The 13,203-nt window shown below is 40.6% G+C and overlaps 1 protein-coding gene across 1 annotated transcript in view; it reads right to left on the bottom strand.

The window, feature by feature from the left end:
• LOC145405854 (CCAAT/enhancer-binding protein zeta-like) overlaps nucleotides 1–13,203 on the bottom strand; it is a 106,521-nt gene that overhangs the window by 41,473 nt on the left and 51,845 nt on the right. Inside the window, exons 7-10 of the mRNA XM_080277131.1 lie at nucleotides 11,382–11,584; nucleotides 3,759–3,906; nucleotides 2,298–2,843; nucleotides 1,450–1,606 (exon numbers count right to left, since the gene is read on the bottom strand). Coding sequence (XP_080133257.1) covers nucleotides 1,450–1,606; nucleotides 2,298–2,843; nucleotides 3,759–3,906; nucleotides 11,382–11,584 — 1,054 coding nt within the window. The remainder of the gene's footprint in view (nucleotides 1–1,449; nucleotides 1,607–2,297; nucleotides 2,844–3,758; nucleotides 3,907–11,381; nucleotides 11,585–13,203) is intronic.

Here is a 13,203-nt window from a genome sequence, read left to right on the forward strand (position 1 = left end):
TTCTTGTACAGTATATTCATTTCTAGTACGGTACTTTTATATTCTTCCTCTGATTTATTATTACCTCTCTTTCTCCATTTGTTCTATGCCATGTCCCTGTCTTTTTTTTTGCTATCATGCATCTTCTGTTAAACCAATCCTTTTTCCTGTTTTCTTTCCCACTTACTCTTGGAACATGTTTCTCCACTCCCGAATTATAGAGATCTAGAAAGATATCCCACTTCCTCTGCGTCTCTCTTGTTTCTCTGAATTTTCTCCAATCCACATTTTCGAAAAATTTCCTCAATCCTGTAAAGTTTGCTGTCCCATAGTTGTATCTTCCCTGTCTATACAACTCATCTCTTGGCACCAAATTCCCTTTAATCATTTGGAACTCAATGACCACATGATCAGTTTTTCCTATAGGACACTGTGTGTGTATGTGTGTGTGTACGTGCCCGGGTGAACACTCCCAAAGTTTTTTACCCTGGCAGGGCGCAAACCCTGGCTCACTCATGTACGATATGCACACTCTACCACTGTACCACAGAGGCTCCTATACACAGTATATATATTAATATATATATATATATATATATATATATATATATATATATATATATATATATATATATATATATATGTAAATATAAATATATATATATATATATAAATATAAATAAATAAATAAATATATATATGTATACAGTATATATATGTATATACACACATGAGAGAGAGAGAGAGAGAGAGAGAGAGGATATATACTGTACAGCCATGAGGTTATGGGATCTTCAATGCAATATTTCAGCAACTGTTAGGGGTACACTTTTTTTTTTTTTTTTTTTTTTAATATGTACCTGAGCACTATAACAGCAATGATAATGGTAATACAATGCACTTTGAAAGGGAAAGCAATGACCACCTTCTTCCCTAGTTGAGGGCTTGAATGATGAGTGAATTGAAGCATGGCCCATTGCATTGGGCAAACTTTGGCTGTCTGGACACTGCTACTTCTCACCCCGCCCTTGGGTGGGAAAGGAGGTCCACATGATGATGATGATGATGAACAATACACTGCAATACTGTCATCAAACCAACCTTCCCACTACTTTAAAGTGTTTGCTTGAATGCTGTCAACAGACCTGGGAATTTTTATTAAAACATACACAAAGCATCTTGTCTTCATGAGTTTCATAAGTTCCCTGGCATCTCTTCTTCATAACTCTCTTCTTTTGCCCACGTCTAATGAGGTGAGGACACCTCTTCTTTGGTGAAGAATTCTGCATATTACACAATTATATTCTCTTGTATAAAATCCATATTTTTTTAATACTGATATAATTTGCATAACAACATAACACAGAAATTCAGTGTATTATGTGTGAAAGGAAAAGGTGCTAGCAGTCCTCCTCAGTCCATAAAATTATGCCTAAGAGCAGCCTTTAAATCTCCACATTACTGACTTACTGTTGGGCTTGTCAGTCATCTTCTTAGGATTCCTGTAGACGAATCTGTCAAGGAAGCGTGAGAGGGTAAAGTCTTCCAAAGGGTCTCCTGAATAATGCACATCCTGCTCTGCCAGAACACACCTGGCAAACAGTGCCACAGAAGGGTGGTAGTGGGCCTGTCAACATAATAAGGACATTCAGAAAAAGGAGGAAAACAACCACCACTTCATGCTGGCTGTTACTGTATATATATTTTTCAGTCCACTAAAATGTTTCAAAGTAACCTCCATTAAGCTGAAACTATTGATCATCTACTGTTGGAAAAAAGCTTAAGTTTACACAAAAGTATACACTATCAATTTACAATGTGATTCACCTTCAGCCTAATCATTTCTCTCATCCTGTTGATATTTTTAACATTTCATAATTGCCTACTTTTTAACATATATGGTTACCTGCAGCTTCCATCATCACTTCATTTACAATACAAGGTGGTAATATTATAATGACATAACAGAGTGATGTGAAGCCTGGTATAGTGCCCCTGCTAACTGGGTGGAAAGATGCAAATGTGGCATCAATCCAGGAACCAAACCTCCACAAGTTTTTCTGTGTCTTGCAGTTGCAGGGCACTATCAACCACAAGGGAACATTGGTTCACTGCAGGGAACAACCCCCTGCAAGCAGCTGCTTGTCTGTGGTTCATGCCATGGGTCTGCTCAGCCTGACAGACAGGGGTTGATCAACAATAACAAAATCCATCATTGCTACTGAGTCCTCTTCCGACAGGCACAGTATCACAGACTTACCCAACAAACTAATTAATCAACTGTTTGTTAATGGATAGTGACATTTTTACAGACTCACCTTCAAGTGCTGTAGCTCCCATAGTGGACTATACTGTGCCCCTGCATAAAGAGGATTACGATGATAAGGGTCATATGAGGTTACACGACATTTGCCAGTAGTCAGTTGATGCATCCAGGACGAGGCAGTTGTTGGTGGCTTAAGGTCAGGTGGTGGCTTGGTATCAGTGAGGGTGTTGTCAGTCATGGTGGTGAGAGAGGGGAAAGTATCAGTGGAGGATATGTTAGAGAAAGTGATTGGGTGCCCTTTGGAAAAAGGCATTTTTGTTTCCATCATAGACCTTTGTGTTGTACTATTTACATTCTGCGCCATTCCTTCAGCCACCTTCTTGGCAACAACAATGTCATTATCTTCGTTAGGTGCCGCACTGCTCTCATCATCCACATCAGGGAATACTTCAAGGCCATCACTGTCATCGTCATTTTCCCCAGTGTTGGTGTTCATCAGGAGCCGGGTCATAGTGGCAATTGCAGGCTTCTCTTTGGTCACTTCAGACACCAGATACACAATGCCTGCCATTACATTGGGACCTGTGTACAGGCTCACCTTTGGGAAAATGTTTGAGGAGAAAATTAGAACAGAATTGGTAGTGAGATAAAGGCAAAAATTTTAAGAAGAAAGATAGTAAACAAGAGGAAGAGTTAGTATAATATGAGGATTCTGAAAGGAATGCTAGAACATGAACAGCAAGGTGGGTAAAATATCAAAACTTTTGAATATTAAGACATGAAGGATAATGGGTGATCAACTGGCTGAAAGCTCAGCTGACTGGTATAGACTGATGATGATGATGATAATGACAAGCAGATTTTCAATGGTTTGAATGATGAGTGGAATAATGTAAGAGATGTTGGAGAGGGACACCTCCTCATGGTAGAACTGGTACAGTACAACCAAGTTGCTCCACTGTCCAGTTATGCAAATGTCCCTTAACCTCTTTCCTATTCCACTAAAAGGAAGATGGTTACTGCAGATGAAAGACATCTTCAGCCTGCAGTTCACCAGGTTCACATCCAAATAGGCCTGGGGTCACAACTGCAACAACAACTGATGTATGAAAAATTTTTGCTGGTATGTGTTCAGTTTTTCAAATTATTGTTTTCTCCTCATATTTCTGGATTCTAATCATCATCCCACCTCTAGATTCTTCCCATCCCACTGATAGTGTTACCAAGTGACGATGATGATTATGATATAATCTAATAGTAGTCATTGGCAGAGATGCTGGATTATAAGACTAAAAAACCCAGTGATTTATTTGCACACACACACACACACACACACACACATGTACATATGCACATATGCATGCATGCACACATATATGAGTACTGTATATACTACAGAAAAACAAAAGCAAATACAGTAACTAGACAGACTGACACAGACACAAACAAAGAGGTATGCAAATAGATGTAGACATACGGATACTGAGAGACTAACTCAGATAATCAGTGTTACCTGAAGGAGGCGCTTGACAAATGCCTGTATCCTCTCAACTGATGTGTCCCGCACCAAAGCCTTAAACACCAGGTTAAGGAACGCGCTAGTGGCTGACGACACACCAAAGGCTGAATCATTGAGCTGTTGGTACACTATCTGGTAGAACCTGTAGGATGGGGATTAATTTTTGACATGTGCCTTCAGTCACCAAGATCTAAGCTGAATATCAGCATTTGGGATCAGCTATATTAAACAAACATGGTATTTTATGCACGCACTTCATATAAATCTACTTTGTAGTCATTCAATCATAGTAAACTGCTCATCCATCCATCCACCATCCAATCCTATGTTGCCCCATGAGCAGCATAGGAGCCTGGAGATAGGCAAGTTGGTCCTGACATTTAAGATGAGAGTGACCAGCCTTACTCATCCCTGAGAGGCATAATGTGGGCAATAAACCCAACCATCCCTTGGATATAAACCTGCACCAGCTCAATCCAACTGGAGTGCCTTAATTACCCACTAAACCACCAGGCACCATAATAAGGTTATATGGTTACTACCGTGTGTTGTAAATGGTTTCCTGGTGTACAGGAAACCATTTGGCTTATTACTCACTGTAGAGTCACCCATAGACAGAAGGAAGAGGAAAAAGTGAAGGAAACAAAGATATAAGAGAGAATGTAAAGCCACCCAAAGGCAGAGGGAAGAGGAAAGAATGAAGAAAAGAAAGACAGAAGAGGAAGGAATGAAGAGAGGAAAGGGCAGTCACCCAAAGCAGCACTACATTGAGCGAGTGGATGGTGAGGGCCCCCATTTACCACCTTAGTAAACTACTACATTAGAAAAAAAGGGATGCCAATCTTTTGTAATGTACTCTGTATATAATTCATCCAACTATTTTGATTCTGTGACAATTCCTTGGGAATACCCACACCTTGCTTTTTCACATACTGTTGCCGGTGAAGGTTTATATCCAAGGGATGGTTGGGGTTGATTGTTTATGTAATGCCACTCAGGGATGAGTGAGGCTGGTTACTCTCATCTTAAATGTCGAGACCAACTGCCTAGCCCCGGGCTTCTGCGCTCCTCATGGGGCAATGTAGGACTGGATGATGGGATATTCATTTACCATATCCATTCACCTTCCTGGTCCATGATGCTTCCTCCAACCTTCAACTTTACCCACTAGTACCTGTGTCATCAACTATCTATGTCCCTTTTCACTGCTTGACTATCCATCTAAAAACACTCTCCTCCTTAATGTAGCACATAAAATCTAAGCACACACTCTCCTTCTCTGTCATCGTATCAAATATCAAGGCTCCAACATGCCTGCATGCATCGGCCTTGGTCACCTAAGAGCAGCTCTCATGTTGCTTGATCTCTGGCAGCCTTTCTATTCAGTCCCTTATACCTGAGGTCACACTCTATAAGCTTGTCCAAATTCTTTTTTTGGTCTACCTCTGTGGTCTGTCTCCTCCATTATCTTCCCAACTTATGACTTTCATAATGAATCATATATAAACTTTGCACACACTCTCCTTCCCTAATGTACCATATATAAAAGCTATGCATACACTCTTCTTCCCTCATGTACCATTCATAGTATAAAATCTATCCTTCCCTAAAGTACTGTACATAAAATCTAAGCACCCACTCTCTTTTGCTAATAAATGTAACATCTGTGAAACAGCCTTCCTGTACATAGTCCAACTGCATACAAGAATGATAATCAGGGTTAAAGTAAGTATGACTATAAGCAACACCCTCATCATTATCACTACCATCATAACTAAAAATCACTCAGATAGTGCATACCTCTGCCAACACTAGTCAGGAGAGAAAAAAAAAAAAAAAAAAAAAAAAAAAAAAAATCCTGGATTCACATGAATTCACATCTGCATCTGGACTTTCCTATAAAAAAAAAAAGGGGGGGGGGGCAATGGGCTACCTCTCCAGAAAATTTCATCAAAATTCAACTGTAATTATTTTAGATATTTTGTGGACAGACATACCGACAGATATAGGTGATCACATAAACTATGCCCAACTTCACTGACAGAGGTAATTATCACATTCAGTCATGACCAGCCACATCAGTGTTGGTTGGAGGACTTCACATCGTGGCACTGATATACATGTACCATAACTGGGCAGCTCTGTGTTAAGTGCAGTCTTGTTATGTGACTGGGTTGCATCAAGTGAAGACCTGCTGCGTAATAAATTATTGTATAATGAGGTCAGTATAACATGGGTTCAATGGGGTAAGAGAGGGTGGCCTTGACCGTGAAACCTAAAATGACCTAACAAGCCTCTGCCACCCACCTGAAGTCTGTCCTATGTCGGTACGAGTTGTCACCAGGGACCCTACCCCCCTAGGATGGCGGACAGTTGGAGAGTCTGGACGACCACTCCGCACATAAAGATATGCTATCATTTCACTGCACTACTTGTTAAGTACTTGCTGAGTCATTTGGCAAAAACAATGGTGTTTCAGTGGCCTTTCCAGCACAAAACAGAATGAAAGGCAATGACCTCAGCTAATATAAACATTAGGTAGCCATTCTGGCTTACGAACGTCACCACATCTGCACAAAATTCTTGGAGGCAGCCGTCAAAAATATCACTGTTGCAAAATCACAATTTATTTTTTAATACTGTACCAAGATGGGATATAAATTTTCAATTATCGTTGTAGTGATTTATCTCACAATGAAGCGTTGTATAACGAGGCGCACTGTATACTTGTACAGTAATCTCTTGATTATCCGGACGGTCCATATCCGGTCATGCTCCGTATCTGTTCATTAGGTCTTGGCTCTATTACAATCGTATCCGGATTTATCTGTCCATAACCGAACATAAAAGTTCCAGCTTTGGCGGCTGGCCAGCCTACAAAATAAAAAAAAAGTCCGTTCCGTGGCTCACCAGTCTCTCCGTCCACATGTAGGTAACAGACCGTAACCCACAAGCAGAGCGAGAATGGCTTCACGGATCCCTACCATATGGTCAAAATCACCTGGCCACCCTGATCACTGGTAACATACCAGCCGCGCGTGGGGAAGGCCGAGTGTAACCCACAAGTTAAGCAAGAATGGCTGTACGGATCTCTATCAAATGGTTGGAATCCCCCTGCCACCCTGATCACCAGTAAAGTTCCAGCAGCGCGCGAGGAAAACAGAACATAACCAACAAGCTGAGCTAAAATGGTTGTACGAGTCCTTACTGAATGGTGAAAGTTCCCCAGCCGGCCAGATCAATGGGAACATACTGCCCTCAGAGGAGTAACAGAGCCTAACCCACCACCAGAGCAAAAGCACCTGTCTGCCTCCTTACTGAACAGTGAAAGTCCCGTGGCATCCCACGCTTCTCCCCTTCCCCCTGTCCCTTCTCCATCCCTCCCCATGCTCACCACTGCCCGCCTTTCTCCTTCTCTCTCCCTCAATCCTCCCCTATCCGTGTGTCGCATACCCTGCATGAGTTTTTTTATTTTTTTGCGATTTATTCCAATAATATTGGTCATATCGAAATTCTGAAATGACCATGAGAAAGCTCATGAAATTCTGCATCTAGACATTTGCTTAGCCCTTCTACGGTGTGAGCAAAATTTTGCACTAGGATGTTGGGAAGTTTTTTGAAGATATTATTTACTCCCCAACAAGTTCATTCTCACTGTTTTTTTGTACTTTTTCTCATCAGTTTTGTGTGTTTTTAATAGCTTATCTTATAGGATAAACAACAGCGAAGATGTTGGTATACAATTTATACCAATATAACCAATTTCCAGGGGGTATATTGAAACTGAAATACAGTAAATGTTTTTCTTTGTGCCATGGAGTTGGCCATTACTCTTGCTGTCTCAGAAATTTTTTGAATTCCCAAGAGGGTTAAAAATACTGCAACCGTCATCTTCATTGATTTTTTTTTTTTGACTTTTGTTGTTTATGCATTGCTTTCTTAATGTCTAGCATTACACTGGATATTCCCATGTGTGTTTTGACATCTAAATACAGCTGAAAGAGCAGAGAACTACCAAAATTAGGAGGGGTACTGTACAATATCGGTAGGATATTTGTGGATTTTTGTTGTTAATGCATTGTTGTCTTAGTGTCTAGCATTACAATGGATATTCCCATGTGTGTTTTGATGTCTAAATACTGCTGAAAGACCGCAGAACACTGCCAAAATTAGAAGGGGTACTGTGCATATTGGTAGTTTTTTTTTTTTTTCTAATTGTTTATGCATTGTTTTCCTAGTGTTTAGGATTATATAGGCATACCCCAGTTTAATAATGCAATTCGTTAAGTAAAACCCCATCGCTGGGCGAGGTATCGTATCTCGGGGCAGATTTAACCTGCAAAGTGTGGGGATGCGCTTTTGAGCCTTGGTTCTTCCCCCCCAGTCAAATCCTAAACCCACCCAAATGAGTCCAAAAACAAATTTCTAGCTAACCTAAACCACCAATAGCTTTAACCCGCAGCAACCTGTCGACGTGAATTAACGTCCACACATTTTGTCACTGCCAATCCCGTTGACGTTCATAAACACGAATCAATTTGCAAGGTCCCTAATTTGCACAATTTTCAATTTTCGCGAGTGATTTTTGGTACGTATACACGGGACACCTTCCTCTACAAGATGCCAGGCAAGGACAATGTCTTACCCAGCATGACCTCCCCCAACCCTGCATGCCATTGTCTCAGCAATTTACCTGTTACCAGTGACTTGGCCAGTAAAGCCAGGTCATGCCACGGTACAAAATTCAGGGCCAGAGTGATTCCCCAATCGATGACAATGTGGAGGACAAACTTTACATAGCATTAGAAGAAGAAACAGTCAGAAATGATAATCAGGTATATAATGTTGCCAAAAAAGGTCAGAAATGTTGATGTGTTTCATGAGTGAAACAATGCTTATATTGCCTATATTACTGTGTGAAAACCAATATTCTCTCGTACTATATATAAATTTGTACCAAATAAATAAATAAATACCGTTTATGAGAGGTGTGGAATGGTCACACTCCCATAGAACTCGTTTTCTTTGGAGACAGCCTGATAGAAAACACAGTAAGGTGAGGAGGTACTACTACCTGTATCGAGTATTTTAAACCTCAAGTAAGCGATTTCTCTATGATTTTTCGATGTTTCTCACCAAAAGAGGTGGTTTGGGCCAAAAAAAAAAATTTTCCAAAAATGGTCGGGATTGGGGGGAGTCAGTGGTGGAAAAGTGGTCGGGATGGGGCGGGTTAAAACAAGCTAAACTATGCCAAAAAAGTTTATAACTCACCTAAACCCAAAATCTGAAAATCATCAAAAATAAGTCTGAAAAAAATCAAACTTAGTAAACTGACAATTTTTACCCCACCTATGACTAAATGACAATGTTTACCCCACCTATGACTAAAACACATTACTCTAAGTCTGAAAACAGTTTATATATTAACCTAAACACAAAATTTCAGTCTAAAATATAATCAAAATTGGTTAAAAAAAAAAACTAAACCCATCGTTATACCAGGGTCTAGTCATCATTCGGCGGGGTTGGGTGGTATTTCTACCCCCATCGCTATGCCGGGGTATCACATCAAGGGGTATCGTATCTCGAGGTCTGCCTGTACAGTACTGTATATTGCAATGTGTGCTTTGATGTCTAAAAACAGTCAAATGACCGCAGAACACTGCCAAAATTAGGAGGGGTACTATACATACTGGTAGGGTTTTGTATAGTTTTTGTTGTTGTTGTCATTTATGTATTGTTTTCTTAGTGTTTAGGATTCTGTTGCACATTCCAATGTGTGCTTTGATGTCTAAAAAGAGCCAAAAGACTGCAGAACACTGTCAAAATTAGGAGGGGTACTGTACTGTACATATAGGTTGGGTATGGGTACAGTAGAGGATATTGCTTCTTATCTGGACATTGCCCGTATCTGGTCATTATGATGGATAATCGAGGGATCATTGCATGTCTCTCGGTTCTTTTCCTCTCTACTGAAAGGAAGATGGTGGATTGCAGAAGGGAAACTTCACACTGCAGTCAACAGGATTGAGGTCTATATGAGCCTAAGGCCAAAATGACAACAAGTAATGGTTTTATTAAGCTACAGTACATGTTCTATACAGGGTGGGGCAGAAACAACTGATGATTTTTAATAGGTTGTTGCTTTCATTACAGGTTTGGTTTCCTGGTGGCATGTTGACAATCTCACAGTTCACTACTTGGAATTTAGTCATCATGGATCATTGGTCTGTACAGAATCGTGTTGTAGCAGTAAACGTCCACCAAAACAAACTCAATCACAGCTACACAGCAGGCGTTTTGGAGGCATTTCAACACACGAAAATCTCACCTTCTTGGAACACTCTGTTATTGTGGGTAAGGAAATGGCATGAGGATGGTTCTGTGCGAGAATCAAATCATCCTGGCCACTGTCGATCAGTCCGTGCACATGAGAATGTGATCCGTGTCCAAGACGTCATCACAGAAGCCCAGCAAGTTCGGCTCGACACCATTCCCTGGTACTTAGGATTAGTCCTCCAAGCCTACATCAGATCCTGTGTTGTGATTTAAAACTAACACATCAAAAATTACAGACAATTCTGAATTTTTTTGGGCCTATAATATTTTTGTATTCTAACAAACTGGATTAATAATATTGTATATTTAAAAACCATCATGTGTTTCTGCCATACCCTGTATCTGCTTGGAACCTCATACAGCCTAAATGTTGGTGGATGTAATAAATGAAAGATTACTGGTAATATTCATGAATTAACCCCCACACGCTGGGAAGTGGCATATGCCGCGGCAAAATGGGTGGCCGAGGACCACCAGGTGATGGGAGAAGCCGCAAATGTATTTCCCCCATCATTTGAACTGGCCGCCATTTGATCTCATCACCAAAGGTGCACATGAGACTCCCTCAACTGTACATGAGCATGAGTCAGTTTGTCCCACACCTTTGCCAGGTGTAAGACAATGTCTTCAGCTTCCTCCTCATCTGATTCCGTCCTTGCTGCCTGCGGCTACTTACTTCATCACCCCTCCCATGCCTCTATCCAAGGACAGGCTAACTGATGTGCAAGTGATGTGTTTATTTGTCTGTATTTCACAAGTGACAATGAAAGTTCAAAGCTGTTAAGTGAAGTTGAGTTCGTAAATATCTGAGTCACCCTAGCAACAATAAAAGTAAACCTAAGTCGCACTGTAAAAAATGTATTGGGTTGAACTTCTGTACTTTTCTCAGCCATGAAATTAGTATGAAAAATATGTGATTTAAACTGTAAATGTGACATCAAATACAAACAGAATAAGAGCTATAGAACATAAGTATTAAAAATTTAGTGCTATCACAAGTTGGGTCCATACGCACACACATGGAGAAATCCCACCTCAAGCCCCTAAGTTGATCATCTTCTTAAGTCCTTACACATTGACACGACCACTTGCAGACCTGGAGATGCTTTCATTTGCATGAAGAAGAGTTGTTGGATAATATGGTTTTTAATTTGTATCCCTTACCACTATACTTTTCCAGATATGAAGGTTTGAAAACAGGCTACTTTTGGGAAATTTCCCAAAGTGAAAGCCTGCCGGCCTCAAACAATGCCGCCACATAGGGGCTAAGAAACTTACCTATCAGAAACTTGGTCAGAGGATCCAGTAACTTGATATATGAGCTGCAGAGCTTGTGTGGCAATGGCAAAGTTGACAAAGTGACACAGCTTGTAGAGTGTGTTGAGCTCTTGTTCCAGTGCTGTCATGGTCAGCTTGGTGTACGGATAGGCTCGATTAATCCCACGAAGTAAGGCGCCCATCATTCTTGTGTCCACCTCACCCTACAGACAATTTTTAATGTTGTGATGCTGAAGAAGAAATTATACAACAGTAGTAAACTAAGAAGCAAAACAATTACCAACTTGGTTGAAGTACTACATGTTGAAGATAAATTTAGTTCCACAATTAAAATTCTTAACTATCTTAAACCACCCATGCCTCATCCAATTCAGTATTGCCTCAGCAGGATCATAAGCCTGGGGCTAGGCTATGCAGTCCAAACATTTAAGGGAAGAGTGATCACTAGCTTACTCCACGGAAGTAGTATGTGAGCAATAAACCTAAATATCTCTCAGAACTTGACCCTAATGAGCCACAACTGGCTGAAGCACCTTAACTCACTAGACCACCAAGTATCTAAAAAATTATACAAGAGCAACAGTGCTAATGAACATCAGTACATAGAATATGGGCTCACCTCTTGTCTCCCTCCATCCTTCAGAGAACTGTCCTACAAAGGGGAGAGTAATCAAGTACGACAGAGAGCCAAAAACGTACAGAATATGCAGTACTATTTTATGCTAACATACACAGCAGAGCCTCAGTGCTTTTAGTAACTCAAAAATATTGTATACTATATTATTACAATGAGACAGAGTAACAATATCCAGTACTGTACTCTCTGAATCAGATCTTTCTGACTTACATTCCCTTTGCAAATGACATAAAGGTCAAGATATATCACTTGCAGGCAGCATTCTGTTGGTTTATGTTAACCCTTTAACCGCGGGTATTGTTTTGGTCTGACTGTCCTCTCCCGCGGGGGTTTCAGCCAAATGTAAACAAACCTTTAAACCTTAATAACTCTGCACAGAATAAAGCTAGAGAAAAAATAAGGTACCATTAGAAAGTACTAACCTTCAGCTTTCCATTGATGTAGGTTTCATGACTTTGTTGACTTTCACAGGACGGGGAGAGCCGTTAGAAGTGAGGGGTGTGAAATAACTATTTTACGCCCCACACACCAGTACCAAATGCCAACCACTCTCTCATAATAGTAATATAAACATATATGAACACTGTACATACGATAAACACCCACTCTGTGTTCACTGAGGTAGGTAAAAGGCACTTCCCTGCGGCTGCGCCCGCTCTTCACTGCGGCTGCGCCTCACTTCACTGCGGCGGCACCCGCTCACTGACGTTTCATGCGATCTTTTCATTCTTTCTAACTTCTAATATTATTTTACATATAATCTGGGCAATATACATTATATTTACACTGCACTTATTACTATATTGCGTCACTGGCGCATCACAGAATTACACAAGTGCCGCAGAATTACACAAGTGCCGCAGATTCTCTTATTACAATATCACTTATTATACTGGCCAATATTTACATTTTTTTCTAGGCAAAATATCCCTTATTACTACATTATCCATTATACAATTATTGGCAAAGCACGTCACTGTCGCATCACTATATATCACTGTCACTTTCAGTATTTACTCAGAGAGTGGTACTCAGCAAAGCACTGAGTTACACATAGAGCGACTTGGCATTCCAGGCACTGGTGTGTGCTCATTTTTCTTGTCCTAGGCCTCCGTGTGGTGTTAGAACATACTCTGCAGCGGCCCTGTGACAACCTGCCGCCTGCTGTAAGAGGCAATTTCACAA

The sequence above is a fragment of the Coenobita brevimanus genome, chromosome 1 (genome assembly GCF_032717465.1).
Source record: "Coenobita brevimanus isolate Jiangsu-jjx chromosome 1, ASM3271746v2, whole genome shotgun sequence".
In the NCBI taxonomy this organism is placed as follows: Eukaryota; Metazoa; Arthropoda; class Malacostraca; order Decapoda; family Coenobitidae; genus Coenobita; species Coenobita brevimanus.